This window comes from Telmatherina bonti, assembly GCF_933228915.1.
Source record: "Telmatherina bonti genome assembly, chromosome: 6".
In the NCBI taxonomy this organism is placed as follows: Eukaryota; Metazoa; Chordata; class Actinopteri; order Atheriniformes; family Telmatherinidae; genus Telmatherina; species Telmatherina bonti.
This window is the reverse complement of record NC_136624.1, coordinates 36,208,464-36,225,863: the sequence shown is the minus strand read 5'-3', so window position 1 is coordinate 36,225,863 and position 17,400 is coordinate 36,208,464. Positions and strand designations below refer to the sequence as shown.

General features: G+C 41.0%; 1 protein-coding gene across 4 annotated transcripts in view; it reads left to right on the top strand.

The window, feature by feature from the left end:
• Positions 1–321: 321 nt before the first annotated feature.
• The window catches only part of quob (quattro b), a 37,728-nt gene continuing 20,649 nt past the window's right edge, over positions 322–17,400 (top strand). For 3 of the 4 annotated variants that reach the window (XM_079242411.1, XM_079242410.1, XM_079242408.1), the window contains exon 1: positions 10,934–11,042. In XM_079242411.1, the coding sequence (XP_079098537.1) occupies positions 10,998–11,042 (45 nt within the window). In that variant the 5' untranslated portion in view covers positions 10,934–10,997. Of the gene's footprint in view, positions 592–10,933; positions 11,043–17,400 lie in introns of those variants that run through there. The other variant, XM_079242409.1, reaches the window with a different exon arrangement.

The following is a 17,400-nucleotide window of genomic DNA, read 5'->3' as shown; positions in this document are numbered from 1 at the left end:
ATGCAGACCAGCATAAGATGTGGGAATATTTAGATTCTTTTAAGGCATACAGTAACAGATAAGCACTGTGTGTGTGTGTGTGTGTGTGTGTGTGTGTGTGTGAATGCTCTCCAATGCTGGCATATTGTGAGCGTGCTTGGGTGTGTGATAAAGCCTGTGTGTTTGAGAGAGAGCAAAGAAACTGAAAAGCCTGGAGGGGGATTTCCTCTGAAAGGGAGCGCTTTTCTCCTCCCCCTCCCAGACAAGCTCTCCTTCCCTCCTTCCCCTCTTTCTCTCACCCCCGACACTCAAAGGAGCCGGGCAAACGAAAGAGAAGTGAAAGAGGAGCTGAAGGATCAACAGGCAGCTTGACAATTTGTGTCTCTCTGTGCGGCATACTCAAAGTGCGTGAAGAATGGAGTTGGCTTTACTTATTTTTCAATCAAGACAACTCGCTGTCATGTGGATGTACTTCAGCCAGCTGCTATTGTTGATGTACTAAACATGGCAAGTCTCCCAGCACAGTGCCAAGGGAGGCAGTCAGGAGAGGATTATCAGCACCAAAAATGAAAAAACTTTCTGCCTGTTAGAGGAAAAGCTCCAACAAACATGGTAAAGTATCGTTTTAGTTGGTCTCCTCTGTGTTTGTTCTCTTCCTGTCCATTGTTGCTTTCTGGCTCAGGAGTGAAAGTGCTCCACTGACCTACCTCTAAGTCTGGTTGGGCAAGTGATTCTGTTTCTCTCTGTGGCTTTGCTAGCTAACCATGTGTGAGTAAAGTTTAGCAACCATGGTATGCTGTTTATGCACAAAATCCCCACCAACACAACAAAGATTCAAGAGAAACTTTATTTTCAGAATCTTTGCTCTAAAGTGCACTTTGCCATTGTGCATTGTTTGTTTTGTTTTTATAAAGATTTATCTTTATGAAAAAGTGCATGTTGCAAATACAACTTGGAAAACTTTGTCATGCAGCTTGCAGCATCTTATGTTTTTAAGTGTCTGCACACTGAAGGCGACAGAGGGAAGCACATTGTCTTTTGTTTTCAATCTAAAAATCCTTTGATAACAACTTCATTGATGTGGACGGCAGACATGCTTTAGTGAGTGGAAAGTGCTTTAGCAAATAAATAACCTGACTGTTTTGCAAGTGAACCTAATAAATTCTCTGGTTTGGAGTTTGGCTCTTTGAAGAGTTCAAACCACGGTGCTTTTTTATGACTGGAGAGGACTGGTCTAATCCCACTCACAACAGATTCTAATTACTGACAAGTAAGCCTCAAAATGGGGACTTGTTACTTTCGGGGATGGGTTTTAAGATTGAAAAGTACTCAAATGAAAGCAGTAATATCAGTTTGTCATGTACTTATCTTCAGGAAAGATGCACATTTTTTAAATAAAGGAGAATTTATTTGTTAAATATCCACTTTTTTCAACTCTCTTGTTACTGAACATACCTTTCCTCTTATAGATTATAAAAAAACTAAACAGAGCCACAACTTCTAAGCATGCAGTAAGTCTTAGTTTTACAGAAAGCAGGAGTGAGGGATGTTTAAAGAAGCCCAGACCAAGACTTGTACTTCAGCCCCCAATTCTCAACTACTGCAGCATACTTGTTGCAGCAGCTTACACTGGCCTATCTGTTTGCTTTACCTAAAAGATGAGTGGCGTTTTCCTCTATGGCCACCCTGACTTACAGTCATATGAGCCTGCAGAGTCTAAATAACCTGATTACTGCATTGGGCCAGACCAGGACTTTTTACCGTAGATAAGCACTCAACATTTGAATAAAATCCAGATCCCTGTTTTGGAGTTGTGCATTTCATATGCATATAACTATGTTACAATGATAAACATTAGTGTCTGCCGCTAGCAAGGTCAAACACTCTTTTTAAGGCCTTCAGGCAGCATGTTTTTTCTTCCTGTTATTTACTGTAAACACAGGGAGCCAGTGAATGACAGTTACTTTTTCTGTTATGGAGGTCAGATCCAATGTGTGTGTTAGCATAGCTGAGTAGATCATAAGTTCAAGTTCGGTTCCTTGATGCATTAGTAAATAAGTTCAGGTGAACGACGGCAATAAGAAACATGTGATTTGAGCTTTTGCTCTCAGTCACCTGCATGACAAAGACAATACATCAGTCCTGATACTGCTGGATCTGTCTGCTGCTTCTGACACAGTTAACAATCAGATTATCCTCTCCACACTCTCCAAGCTTGGCATCTCTGGATCTGTCCTCTCGTGGTTCTCGTCCTATCTCTCAGAAAGATCCTTCAGAGTATCCTGGTGAGGAGAAGTGTCCAGCTCACATGAGCTGAAAACAAGGGTACCTCAAGGGTCGGTGCTTGGCCCTCTTCTCTTCTTACTTTACACCTTCTCACTTGGTGCAGTCATAAGCTCTTATGGCTTCTTCTACCACTGTTACGCTGATGACACTCAGTTTTTCCTCTCCTTCCCTGCAGTTGACACGACCCCCTCAATGAGGATATCGGCTTGTCTTGCTGATGTCTCTGCATGGATGAAGGCTCGCCACCTTCATTTTAATCTGTCGAAGACAGAGCTCATTGTCTGTCCAGCCAATCCTTTCTTATGTCCGCAATTAAGTATGAAGCTTGACTCTATCACACTTGTTTCTACGTCTGCCACTTGGAATCTTGGTGTCATGGTGGATGACCAGTTGACCCTTAAGGTCCATGTTGCCTCGGTTGCCCGTACTTGCCGATTTGCTCTCTACAACATCAAGAGAATCAGACCATACCTGACAGAACACATGACTCAGCTTTTAGTTCAGGCTCTGGTCATCTCACGCATCGATTACTGCAATTCCAGACTGGCAGGTCTGCTGAGCCACATGCGCTGTTAAACCTCTGGAGATGATCCAGAACGCTGCACATCTGGTTTTCAACTAACCCAAACGAGCTCATGTCACTCCACTGCTAATCGCACTTCACTGGCTTCCGGTTGCAGCACGCATCAAATTTAAAGCTTTGCCTCTGGCTTACAAAACAATAACTCAAACGGCTCCTGTCTACCTTCACTCCTTAATCCATATCTACACTCCCTCTCGACAGTGAAACAACAGTGAAAGACGCCTCGTGTTACCACCAATACGTGGGACTAAATCACAAGCCAGACTCTTTTCCTTTGTTGTGCCACAATGGTGGAATGCCCTCCCAAACTCTTTCCGCTCTGCAGAGTCTTTGTCTACTTTTAAGAGCAATCTGAAGACTCAGCTCCTCAAACAGCACTTTCACACTTAGTTTATCTATATTTGTCGACAAAGATGGAGAACTTAGCCTAGTTCTTTGCAACAAACATTATGGTATTAATTCTTTGTATTATAACATAGGTAATATTGTGGAGTGGGAAAGGAGAAAAACAAAAAACAAATCAAAACAAAACAAAAAAAAGCCTGTAGCACTTCATGTAAGGACCTGCATCCAACTGGACAGTCCACTAGCACCTTCCTATGATGTCCTCTGTTTGATTTCGTGCTTTTGTTGTTCTCACTTACATGTAAGTCGCTTTGGATAAAAGCATCTGCTAAATGACTGCAAAATAGAATAGAATAGAATAGAATAGAATAGAATAGAATAGAATCATCTCTTTAGCTGCTAGGTGATACACTTAGCCAGTGTTCACAACATACTTTAAACTTTCTGCTGTTTCATTCAGGTTTTTTTCCTCTGCATTTATGATTTTTTTTTTTTTTTTTTTTTTTTTTTTTTTTTTTTACTGTTTTTTTGTGCAGTGCATAATGTAAGAGAAGCAACACTCTAAGCTGTGAGCTAAAAGCTACAAAAAATATCCCAGAAAGAGTAGGGAATTCAGAGATACATACTTTCCTATACCTATGTAACAGTGAATTTCTCCACTGTGAGATAAATAAAGTCTTATCTTATCTTATCTTATCTTTCCTAACAAGAAATCCATTTTTGATACACATGAAATAATCTGGTCCATTAAAAAGTAAATCTACAGATTTTTGTGACTTTAGGGCTTTAAATAACTGTCTGTTGAGATCAGGGATCACCAATCCTGGTCCTCAAAGGCCTGTGCTCAGCAGGTTTTCCAAGTGATCCTGGTAAAAAGCTCCTTTCTCAGACTCAGACAAGTTCTGCTCATGTCTGCTAAATATACATTGATTTGAATCAGGTGCGTTGCAGCTGGGACACTTGGAAAACCTGCAGGACACCGGCCCTTGAGGACCAGGACTGAGGATCCTAGTTTAGACCATTCATACATGCATAGTCTATATTGTTAATTAAATTAATCCAGTGGTTCTCCAACTTGTTCTACCGTGCCCCCCTTTGTTGGAATAAACATCAGATATAAACAGCATTAGAAACATGAAAAGTTAAATAATTAACGCTTAACAGAGACAGATGCAGATTTGGGGCTTTAAATAAAAACTATTTAAATGCAGCTGCAAACAGAGGGTCATTAACTTGGATCTAAATAAACTGAGTGTTTTAAACCTCATCCAAAAATCAGAACTGCTGTCTGAGCATCACAGTTCAGGTCACAGGTTATATATCAACCGGCTGGGTTCAGATCCAGCTGGGCGAATGCTGCAGGCAATGGGTCGAATGGTAATTATCATAATGGTGTGCATGAGTTTTTGGTTGAATAAATTGGACCCGCTAAGGATTCTGCTCCAAGCTGGAGACTGAATTTATACATGGCCGAGATGGGTCAGTTAAACATTGCTGAGGGATAACACATATATTTTTCCCTTTAATTTATTTAATTATGAACTCATTTATTTTTATTTGTGTTATTTCTTATGTGTTTCTGTTGTTGTTTTTATTTTTAGTTTATTTAATTTAGTCTATAATTTTAGCTCCAGGGATTTCCTCCTGGGAATCCTTCACTTCGGTGGCTTTGTCTGCTTGCTTGATGGGGTTGTTGCTGTGGTGACTGCTCTTGTCTGTGTGACTGTGAGGATCCTGCATTGCATCCCTGTGGCTTTAGTGCAGACCCCGGCCCACCCTGGCCTGGGCGGTTCCTGTGGTGAGGCCCTCAATATCCAAACTATTGTTTTTATTCATTTTATTTTATTCCACTGATAATTTCATACTGATGTCATGTTAAGAGACAGTAATGAGGTATGGGAGCTTACAGAGGGTGGGGAAGGTGGTGAGTGAGGGAAATTGCTTTTATATACTCTGTTGCGTGCAGGCTTTTTATATCTTTTAACTGTTTATATAATGTAAAGATCTTTCTGTTGCCTTGTGCATGAAAAATGCTTTATAAAGAACATTTGATTTGATGGTAACTAGGCATGTTTCCATCTTTCATCTTATGACGGCAAACGCCGTCATAAAATGTTTGCCAACGCGTAAACCGGGCGAACGCTTTAAGCCCCGAGCCAGAAGAAGGCTTTCAAGGGCCAACCAATTTCTCATCAAGACAAAGCAGTGACAATGTGGAGTTTGCAATGACAGTGATCGACCATGCAGACCTCCCGAAAGGAGCCCCTCCTCCACCTCTCAGTCTTGCCACCAGTAACAGTGCATCTTATGTAAACAAACAGGAACAGGCAGGTTTATAAAAAATGAGAAGTTTTATATCTGGCAGTGACCAAAAAAACCAAAAAAAACTGAAATAGTACAGAAGAGATCAAGACAGAGTTAAGAGGTGCAGATAATCCAGAAGCTAAGGAGGTTATGTTTTTACCACCATTTATCTGTTTGTGTTAAAGATAACTCAAAAAGTTATGGACGAATTTTAACTAATTTTCAGGAGTTGTTGGAAATATGAAAAAGAAGAACAGATTTCATTTTGGTGGTGATCAGTATCACTGTTTGGATACAGGAATTTTTTGAAGGCCTTGGGGGAGGTTTGCGCTCTCCGAGTGCTTTTCTAGTTTCTCAGCTTTTTCCACCAATGATTTTCTCTTTCTCGGCTGTTTAGCAGGAGGAGGCAAATAAACCGAGCCGGGTCGGGAAAATCCTTCCTACATTTTCTCAGCCATGTTTGCCTTCCTAGTTTCTTCTTCACTACTTTGTATTTTCATCCTAACACGCTATTTATATGCAGGGTGTGGCTATCAGGTATGCAATGCAGAAGGGGGAGGAGGTGGGGGAGGAAACTTATGAAATATAAGAAATGAACAACTTCAATTCGGCCCGGACGTTTCGATTGGTCAGAGTTTTTACAGATTGACAGTAAACTGAGGGGTCTAACTAGATTTCTTATTGTTCATGATTACAAAATGTATAGACAGCTATCAGGACGAGGAACCACTTCACCCAGAGTAAAGTCTCTGAGCAGGATTACCTACCCCAGCTTAAAGTGTAAAACTAAGAAAGTTAAATGATAAAATTCATAAGCAAGAATGATATGTACGACCAGAAAACATAAGTTCATGCCTCTGTTATAATAAAAGGGCGACGCTTGTTGGAGGGGCCCCTGTGAAATTTTGCTCTGGGGCCCCAGAGACCCAAGAATCACCTCTGCATGCTGGGAATGCAATAAGAAAACGTTTTCAACACATTCACTGTTAAATTAAGAACTGGATAGTCTCCTTCCTTCATCCCAGTTACTCGTTTCTCCAGCTCTTGCCTCCTTTCTGTTCCTTTTCTTTTTTGTTGATGGTTGCCAAAAACAAAGTGGAGCATTACTGCAACCACGCGGTCTGGAGTGGACCAGAATGGTGGCAAGAGCCTGAGCTGTTCAAATGATCAGTTCCACCAGTTCCACATTGCTGCATCCCCTGTCATGTTGCCACACCCCCAGTTTGAGAACCACTGCATTAATCTATTCCACGTTGTGACACAGTATCCAAATTTAGTTTGGCTTAGGGTACACATACCAACCTGTCTCTGCAGTCACAGCTGTGACTCTCTTTGTCACAGCCATGGGATGGTTATTAGTGGCTCCTTTCACTGCAGTTATAAGTCACATCCCATCCTTTAATCAGATCATACTGCAAAGAAAACACAAAAAAAGAAATCTCAATATCTAAATACCTAAGACTAAATCTGGTCTGATTCTGCTGAAATGAAGAAAACATGTTTATTTTTCCCCAGCAGGTCCGGTTCAGTGTCAGTACATGACACCATAGCTGAGGTCAGATCTTGCTTCCTTTATGGAAGCTTTGCCACAAATCTTATAAACACTTCTAAAATCCTTTATAATGACGTTTATTAGAATTGGTACGAGAATAACTTGTTTTAAAATATGGTTTAAGTAGGCAAGAAAGTGTGGTCTTTAATGCTATAATCATCAAAGGCGGACAGCGATGTGGACTTCTCAGGTTGTAGAGGAACAAGATTTTCAGAATAAAGTTAAGTCAGCAAGATTAAAGGAGGATTTAATCATTTTGGTCTGAAACATTTATGACCACAACAGAGCTGTTTAATCAGCCAGAATCAATTTTCACACCTATACAAGATCATTTATTCAATTAAATGGTTTTCAATGATGGGAAATGTTAATTTTTAAAACCCATTTATTCTTCTGTATATTACCAACAGTTTCTTTTGTTTAAAAGAAAAGAGCAAACAAAAACAAAGCATAAAGCTAAATCTCTGTGTCTCTTTTCTCATACAGCTTCCAATTTATTTGCAGATAGAAAACCACCTTGCAAACCCACAGCTGTTTCTCTACGGTAATTTATTCACACATAGCAAACAGAGGCCCGGTGCTACATAGATATACAAAACAAGCTAGCACCATGGTCTTTGTTTGGAAAAGTTACACTTATTCAACATGAACAGCATCCACAACATTATCAATGCAAGCTTTTTTACTCACCAGTCTGGAAGAAAGGTTGTAAATTGAGCACCAAACTTTAATCCTTTACTACCAAAAAACTGTCTTCAGTTTAAAAAAAGTAACTAAATCTCTATTTATTTAGTCACATTGTTTCTTCTTTGTATTAACTCACTGCTTTGTTAGTTAGCAGTTTGTATACTACTGGAAACACCATTGACAACTTATTTTTCTTCTTTTGTTTACTGCATGGCAGAATAGACTTAATGGTAACTCACACAGCCTCTAGTGGTGCAAAATGGCATTACAGCAAAATCTTATTCACCTCTAAAGTTACCTTATACATACTTTAGCTGTTTTTTGTTTGTTTCATCCCTTGTCCGAAAAGTTTTCAATGTTTCCCTGCTTCAACGTACCTGATTCGAAATAATGAGTGCCTGCATAGTATTCTCTTAAAACCAGCTTCTGCAGCCGAGGATCGCACTGCTGGGGCCCCCACCTTTGGCCACTGCTCAGTTCACACGGCACCCAACCACCCTCGCAGGGGATGAGGCCACAGGAAGGCTTCCTGGACACTTTCCTGCTGTTGGTATTATAGGTACGTCTCATCCAAAGGAGACCTCAGGGAAGACTCAGGACTGGGAGTACATTTCTTGGCCCGGGAATGCCTTGAGATCCCCCCGGATGAGTTGGCATATGTTTCCGGGCAGAGGTAAATCTGGGCTTTGCTGCTTAGAAAGCTGCCCGCATGACGTGACCTTTAATAAGCAGCTGGAAAATGGATGACTGCATAGAACCTAAGCTGTTTGAATCTGGTGTGTTGGAGCAGGGAAACTCAATGGGCTCTGGCCCTGATGGACCAGGGTTTCCCACCACTGCTCTAGATCAGAGTGAATGTTTGATAGTTAGAAATCAAACAGTTGTGTGATCACAGATCATGTTTTACATCTTTGCCACTAATTTGCAATAACTAAAGACAAACTCATAAATCTATTTAATATTTGAGAGTCTTGGCTTGTATATTATTTAGAAACGATGAACAGAATCAGGGGAAGGCCACTGATCATTTTACTAGCTGTGCTCCTCTACTGGACTTTGAAGGCAGAAGAGGATGGACAAACAAATTCCCAATTGGTGCTTTTGCAGAATTACAGCCAGCCTGCAATTATAGACATCTGCCTTTTGGAGCTGCGGGATCCAAATTAGTTTGATTTTTCTTTAGTCAGCTTGGTGACACTGTGGATCTGTGAACTGCACTTTCAATGTGTTTATTATCTCTTATAGGGAAAAGTGGGTCAAACTCAACAGACACTGCAGCGAGCTTTCAAAACAGAGCAAAGTGTTCTTGGAAGAACTGATGTGTCTAAACAGTTTGCAAGTCAGTTCTCAGCATAAATTTCATCTCGACATGCAGGAGATATTGCAACATGTCTTTATAAGCACTAATCTTTCCTGAGTTAGATTTATTGACTTCAACAAGCTTCTCTTAAAGGATTCATCTTTGGCCATTTAGACATAATGAGTTGCAGTAGGCCTATAGTGTATGGAAGTTTAAAAAAACAACACAATTTCTTTTTTTTCCCTGACATTTTGCCAGGATGGAGGAGGCTTTGTTAGCTGGTGTTAAAAGGGAGAAGTTGTAGACACTTTCCAGAGAAAATTTCTGTTCAGATGATGCATGCAGATTAGATTTGTTTCAGGATGACAGCGGAAACATCCTGTTTCAAATACCTTATTAGAAATTAGGCAGCTCGCTCAACTGCTTGCCTGTCTGATCCTGTAGCTGCATGACAGCAGACTGAAAATATTTTATTGATTCTTTCCACACAGTTTTGGATGGGTCAGTTAAGGATGCAGCCATAGTTTGGGAGCGCTTCTTTTTAAGTGATACGCTTGCCCAGAATTGCAGCTGTGAGTCAGAGTCTGTGTTTTTTTTTTTGCATGAGGTGATGGCAGAGATTCATGCTGGATTCTAAGACATTTGATTCATTGTCCTATGAGATTCTTCCAGCATGACTATCTAGTGTAGCGTTGTTTTGAGACTTCCCAGCTACAGGCTACAGACTCTTTGTTCATTATGAACAGATGTAAATTCGATTAAGGAGTCTTTTGTGTAATCGAAACCCAGCTCACCCACAAACTGTTTTGAATTCTTGAAGACAAAGAAAAAGGCACAACCAGAAATCTGACACATTATTTATGTACCCTTTTCACTTTAAAAACAGAGCTGGAGTTCCTCAGAGTTGCAAACAGGATTTGTGAATAGAAGGATGCCATGTTTACTCCTGGCGGAAGGAAACTCGAAGACTAAACCGATAAATGGGCTCCACCAAAACTAAACAGGAATGTTCAAAGTATTTCAGATGGCAAATGAGCTTCTCTGCTGAGTTAAGCAGGACACAGAGCTGTGTCATCACCAAATAGGAGAAGCTGAATGTTGAGGAGGGAGTAACTGAGCGACAACGAGTCACATGTTTTAGATTACTCTATGGCTAACGCTGTCACAAATGCTGTAATGTTCATTATGACTGTGGTTGCTCCAAGACACAACACTGTTTTAATTTGGGTGTTGTGGGAAACCAGTGAGAGGAAAACACGCACTGGGAAAAAACACGTCTCAGAGACCATTTTAGAACAACATCCTTCCTCCAGAGAATAGGTGAAGGAATCATAAATGTTCATAATGCATTGAGCCTGGTGTCATAAACCTCACTGGGATTTTGTACAGGACATTAAAAGACAGTAATTTTCTTCTCCCAAACCAGGAGAATGAAACAGTTGTTTGTTGTTGTTTTTTTAAAAAAAAGAGAAAAATAAATAAAACACTACTCTGACAGGAGAATCAGGCGAGACACAGAACTCAGTGCTTCAGGCGAAAGTAGGGAACTCACATGGGAGCTGAACTTGGGTCTCCAGGCCCAACTTCCAAATGTGGATTTGTTTTCTAACTGAGGAAGCATGCTCTTCTGCAGGATGAAGCACGTGTTCCAAGGCATGAAAGCTCTGAGATTAAACCTATTTGTGACGTCTAAAACCCTAAATGAACACGGTTTTCTTCTGCAACTTAGCTGCATGTTTTCCTAAATAGAGTGTAGCAATAATAATATGTTTTTTCTCCTCTTAAAGTTTAGTTTGGTCACCTCTTGAATGTTTCAACAGGACTGTACATGCTTAAATCAGACAGTGGGATCTAATGGCAGGTCTTAACTGTCACCACTGCTTGTGTTTTGCTTTTAGCCTGGAGGGGAAGTGAGAGTCCACTTCTTGTGAGGAATTTCAAGAACCAGAGAAATCAACTAAATGCTTTCAGCATGTCACATCAAGAGCCATGTCCCTTCAGTTAAGGTTAATCTCCTCCACAATTACATTGTAGTCAGCTTAGCTTAGCTCATGACTTGTTGTGGCTGATGACACAAATACACATTGTGCGATACATGCCTTGACAGTTTGTTTATACTGCAGCTCAAATGTGAGGTGAGACTTTCTTTAACCATAGCCTGAGGCGGTGCGTTGAAACCTGCAATTATTTGCTCAATAGCAAACTCTGCAAAAAAAAATCCCAGGGGGCCTAAATGGTGGACAAGACAAAGAAAGAGTGAACCTTTAAAACAAATGCCTCTTGTCCATACTAGCGTGCCTATTCAGGTCAAACAATGACCTTTGTTGGAGACTGGAGCCCTTTTGGAGTTAAATCACAGGCTGCAGTGGACAATGATGAGGAGGAGAGGGAATCCCCTTGTCGTGAATGTGAAGAGGAGGCAGCGGTGGAATGTGGTCAGCTGCAGGCTGATCAAAAGCAACAGTCTCTGCAGACCTAGATGGAGGTTTGGATTTATGCTAGACTGAGTCCTGCATAGTGACTGATTGTGGGAGTAAAATACTTTGGAAAAACAATAATTATCAGTACAAGCTGAAACAATGATTTCTGGGATCTAAAAGTGTTAACATGAGCTTTATATGTTTATTCAGTGGCTTTTAATGTTGTTTTAACAGTTGCTCAAACATGCATAAGTTATATAATTATCCTTGAATTCAATGCAAGGTTACAAGAAAGCAAAGTAAAGTATTCTAAACAACAAGGTGGCATGTTAAAATTTGCAGAATTTTTGCAGAATGTGTGCCCACATTCAAGATAAAACACATTGGGCTTCAAACCTCTAAGCACACAGCTTGCTATGCGAATCCTGCATGTACTTAACCTACATACAACTAAGATTTTTTTGCACTAATATGATGAAAATTACAGTTGTTTTTGATTAAAGTTCATATTTGCAGTCATCAGATTTTGTTCCTTTGCTCTTCATTTGTCAGAGAAGAATTCATTCTGAACCTTATAACCTTGTTTGACATGTCTGGCAGTGTTGTAATGAGATACATGAGAACTCACAACACCAGCAGTCACCTTCCCTCCGTGCATGTAGGTGGTTAGACAGTCTGAACCGGGTCCAGCTGAGCTAAAAGCTTAGTAAATCTCAAGAGGGTCTCCCTCATACATGACCTGCCAAACCACCCACAGAGATGACTTCCAGTCAGAAAAATGTTGCTATTTTAGCAAGACTTCACACAAAACTTTCTATCTCACTTCAGCAGAGGAGCAGAGGAGTTTGGGATGGTGATGTAGCAACTCTTTTCAGATGGTTTAAACTGCTGGAAAGACATTACATGTGAAGAGATAAGGAAGCACAGATGGGGGTTATTCCTAACACAGTTCATCATGAAACACTGACATTATTCCATTTATTCTTTCACTTTCTACTTCACATTACGTTTTGTCATTTTAAGGCCTGTTTATACGCTCTGACGTTCACAAACAGGGACGTCCATTCCAAATGGTGTCATACGTTGCTGCCCTCATACACTACTCACAAAAAGTTAGGGATATTTGGCTTTCAGGTGAAATTTATGGAAAATGCAATATGTTCATGCTACAGTGATATAATATCATAAAAGTAAGACATTTAAGTAGAAGGATGCACTACTGATTTCCTCATCTCAAAAAATTCATTCAACACAAAAGGTAACAACAATGGTAGTTACACCACAACAAAAAATTTGAACGTCTCAATATCTCGTCATGTGCCCTTGAGCATCAATTACAGCTTGACAACGACGTCTCATGCTGTTCACAAGGCAACTTATTGCCTGCTGAGGCATGGCATCCCACTCTTCTTGAAGGGCAGCCCTCAGGTCATTGAGGTTCTGGGGTGCAGGGTTTCGAGCCTCTACACGACGGCTCAGCTGATCCCACAGGTTTTCAATGGGATTCAGGTCTGGAGAGAGTGCAGGCCATTCCATTTGAGGTACACCAGTCTCCAACAGCCGTTCCCTGATGATGCGGCCTTGATGAGCAGGAGCATTGTCGTCCATGAAGATGAAATTAGGCCTGTGCTGTTCATGTAGGGGCACAATCACTGGATTAATGATGTTATTCCGGTAGTATGGGCTTGTCACTGTACCATTCACAAAGTGTAGGGCAGTTCTGTACCAAGTGGACACCCCTGCCCACACTGTAACACCGCCACCACCAAAAGCTGGCCTGGTGACAACAGTGGCTGATGCATAGCGCTCTCCCTGACGTCTCCAACATCGTTGCCGGCCATCATTTCTGCTCAGTGTGAATCGACTTTCATCAGAGAACAGCACTGAGGCCCACTGGTTCCTCGTCCAGCGTAAATGCTCCCTGGCCCATGCAAGACGATGATGCCTGTGCCTGGTGGTGTGGTCAGGTACCCGTGCAGGTCGTCTAGCACGCAGACCACGCTGATGGAAACGGTTTCGAATGGTCTGACGTGACACTTGGGTGCCTCTCACCTCTCTTAAACGTGCCTGGAGTTGAGTGGCATTCATCATCCGGTTTCTCAGGGCAGTGTTCACAATGTAGTGGTCATCAGCACGGGATGTGGCCAAAGGACGTCCACTTCTAGGCCTTTCTGTGACTCTTCCAGTCTCTCCATATCTCTGTTGCAACCTGCTGATGACACTCTGTGACACTCCAAGCTCAGTGGCCACTTCTGTCTGAGAACGTCCTGTTTGAAGCATCGCAATGGCAAGGGACTGTTGTTCCATTGTTAGGTGTCGTCTTGGTCTCATGATGTCAAAATGTGAACAGCATGATGAGGACAACTGTTTAAACACCAGCTCTAATTGAACCAGGACATTTATTGGTCAATTCAAGAATCACACACCTGCCGTGATTTTTGCCGTTAAGCTCCTTGTTAGAGAACAGCAACTTGTGCAAAATTTATTGAAACATTTAACAGTTGGACATGTGCATTTAAAAGCTTAGAGAAGATCACATTAAGTTCACCTGCACAGGTTTGAATGCATTTTAGGCTTGTTGTGAAATTTCACCCAAAAGCTGAATATCCCTAACTTTTTGTGAATAGTGTATGTCTCCTACATTGCTAAAGTCATTTTATCCACTAGAGGGCGGTGCTGTGTGCAGAGGTCACGTCCGTGTTTTAACACCAGTTGTTAGTGGTGATGCACCGTTATATAGTTGTTTACAAACTGTCTAAAAACACCAAAAGATATAGAAGAATAAAATCACAAAGCGTCCGTTCTCCTCAACTTCTTCTGTGTCTTCTTCTGGTGATTTTTATTTGGTGTTTTCTGATTCGTCTTCTTCATGTTCATCTTTTTCTTCTTTGGTTTGTTCCTTGTGATACGTGCATGTCAGCTTTACAACTCAACACTGCCCCCCCTCGATTACCAGTGGTATTGCTCCATTTTCTGCATCAGCGTACGAATAGCTAAGCCTCTTGAAAACGGACCAAATTACGCACATAACCAACGTAGAACACAGATATAACTGTCTGTCCGTCTGCATATCCATCTTCAGCGTCCTGCGTAAATGGTTTTTCAGGGTATATTTTTAAAAAAAATGGAAACAAAACATCTTAAAACAGAAACTGTCATGTTGGGAATGCCTTTCTTGTGTAAATAGAACATTTCACACCCATCTCTCTAAAAAACATCTTTTTGACATCTGTGCTGAGCATCCAGATAAAAAAAAAAAAAATGTAATTACTTTCACCCATCTGCTGTAATCAAATAATTTACCTCATGTTTAATACATTCATCCAGTCTTTTTCACTGTTAATGAATCTAACAAATTTGTGAAATTGCAGAGGAAATCTGTAGATCTCATAAGTAAAATTGCCGGGGCAAACTGCAGCCACTACAGCAAAGTGCATACCCCGAGTAAACTGAATTTCTCAGCACTCTGAATTGTGTTTTATTAGATGTGACCTCAGGTTTGCTGTTAGCTCTGGGAAATACAGTAGAAGAAAAAGTTCAATGGCTGCAGTCGCTCTGAAACAGCTGTGATGCATTACCATTCAAGAGCCTGCCTCAAAGGTATTTTGCTCTCCATTTCTCATTTTCATCTATTGTGACAGATGTGCACAATCAGGAAAGGAAAGAATTCTTTTCTTCTGAGGACATGCAATAACTACAAGGGTGCAAAGACTGAGAAAACTGATCCCCCAAATATTGATATTGTTATCAAACATCCTCTACTCTCTGCTATGTGTCAGCATTAGCTCATTTAAACAGAACCACCTTGTAACCACATACAGTCCAGCTAACTGTGTAAAGATGGTTGTAAACAACTGAATGTTTTTTTAATCACATTTATTTCCAGTATGTTTTATGTGCACAGTGTGCAGTAATGCATCTGCCAAATGGTTCCAGCACCAACCAGTGTGAGGTCTTTGAAGCTCCTGCACTTGTGTTTATCCTGAGCTCCTCTGGTCCTGCTTCAGCCATCAAGCTAGACAAAGATGGAGCTAAATGCAGAGACTTTTGGGGGCTGGGAGATTACTGTAACACAGCAGGCTACTGAGAAAAGACCGCTTGAATAGCACACCCACTGTGGTTGGTGACTAAGGCCAGTCCAGATGTAAAAGAAGTGTCAGGTCCTTAGTTTCAGTCAGTTCAGCATGAAGATTGTGCCTTTTCCTTTCATTTAACTGAGGCATTTTATAAAATAACAATTGTACGTATCAGTGCGTCTTTACTGTGTTGCATTAGAATAACATCATGTGATAAGCGAGAGACAGATTGAGCCAAACAGAATGTGTATGATCTTTAGTGGTTGTGAGAGAAACTACAGCTGCTTTTAAAATGAATGTGTTTGAGGCCCAACCCTGACTACTGTTATCCCAACCCCCCCCCCCCCCCCCCCCCCCCCAGATGACTGTTGCATTGCAAAAGGAATGGGTTTTAGCACAAACCATGTTACTTTTCTAACTTGAACTGAGTAATATTGTGGTCTTAACCAGATCAGATAGTAAAAAATGGATTAAAAAAAAAAATTGTTGTTTAAGTTTTTTTTTTATCTTCTTATGTTGAACCGCTTTTACAGACCAGGGGTGCCCAAAGTTGGTCCTCGAAGGCCGCTGTCCTGCAGGTTTTCCATGTATCCTTGCTCCAACACACATGACTTTCATTAAATGGATCCAACGGCCATTGAAGTTCTGCACAATGACGTTTGAGTCAGGTGTGTTGGATCATCAAACCTGCAGGATTGTGGCCATGGAGGACCAGAGCTGGTCACCCCTGCTATTGATACCAGCAGTTTTTGTGTTTTCTTTTCTTTTTGACAACCTTGTGTGAGTCAATTCAGAAACTGTGCTTGCAGCGGTGATGTGAAATTATGTGTTATTTTCTCTTTTGTTTACAGAGAGCATTTTGTCTGGTCCGGTAGATGGAGATAGCAGAGGTGCCCAAGTCTGATCCTCGAGATCTACCATCCTGCAGCTTTTAAGCATACCTGAGTCAAATGACTGAATTTCTTCACCCACATGTCATTCAGCTCTTCAGAGATCTGATACCAAGCCATTCCTTTGATTCAGAGGTGTTGGAGAGGCTTGCATCTAAAGGCTGCAGGATAGTAGAGCTCCAGGACCCAGCTTGGGCACCACTGTGCTTTACACACTTTAGAACAAAAGGAGAACATCTCTGCTGGTTTTGCAGGACTTTAACAACCACTTTTTTTCTTTCTTTTTCTTATAGATGGAAGCTTATTAAGCATCGCTGTGTGTATGGGGTGTTTAGTTTTTGAAAACAAATCCAGTAAATAGTACTGGTAAATTCCCAGTAAGATATGATGTACAGCTCAGAGACATTTCTTACTAAATATTAATTATAACTTTGTTTACCAAACATACTCAACCCAGATAACTTTATCTGCCACATTAAACCGTTAGATCAGAAGCTTGGTACATGCAGTCTTCATTATGTAAATGCTTGGCTACTTTTTCATCTAAATCCACTGTTTTCTCAGATATCAAAACACTCCAACTTAAAGCCAAGTTTACAGCAGAGCCGATTCACCAAAAATGCTTTAAAGATGCCCCCCTTTCATCTGAATTGTTTCAGTGTGTTTAGCTGGTCGTTGCTATCAGCACAGCTGGTGCTGCTACCTTGTCTTTGGAGGCATTTAAAGCAGACCTGTGCCCGCAGTAAAAACCAGCAGTATGTGTACCACTGGACATAAAGTGGTGTCATACACAGTTGCATCTTTATGGAGATTTAAAATGAAGAAAAATGGCTTTGTTGTCTCTTTGAATCAGATCTGATGTTGATCCTGGTCAGCTTAGAATCCAGCAGTTTTTGTGTAAGTGTTTCCTAGCATGCAACAAGCTGTGCATGCTCATGCAGGGCAGAGCCCCTTTTTGTCATTGCTGACATTTTTTTT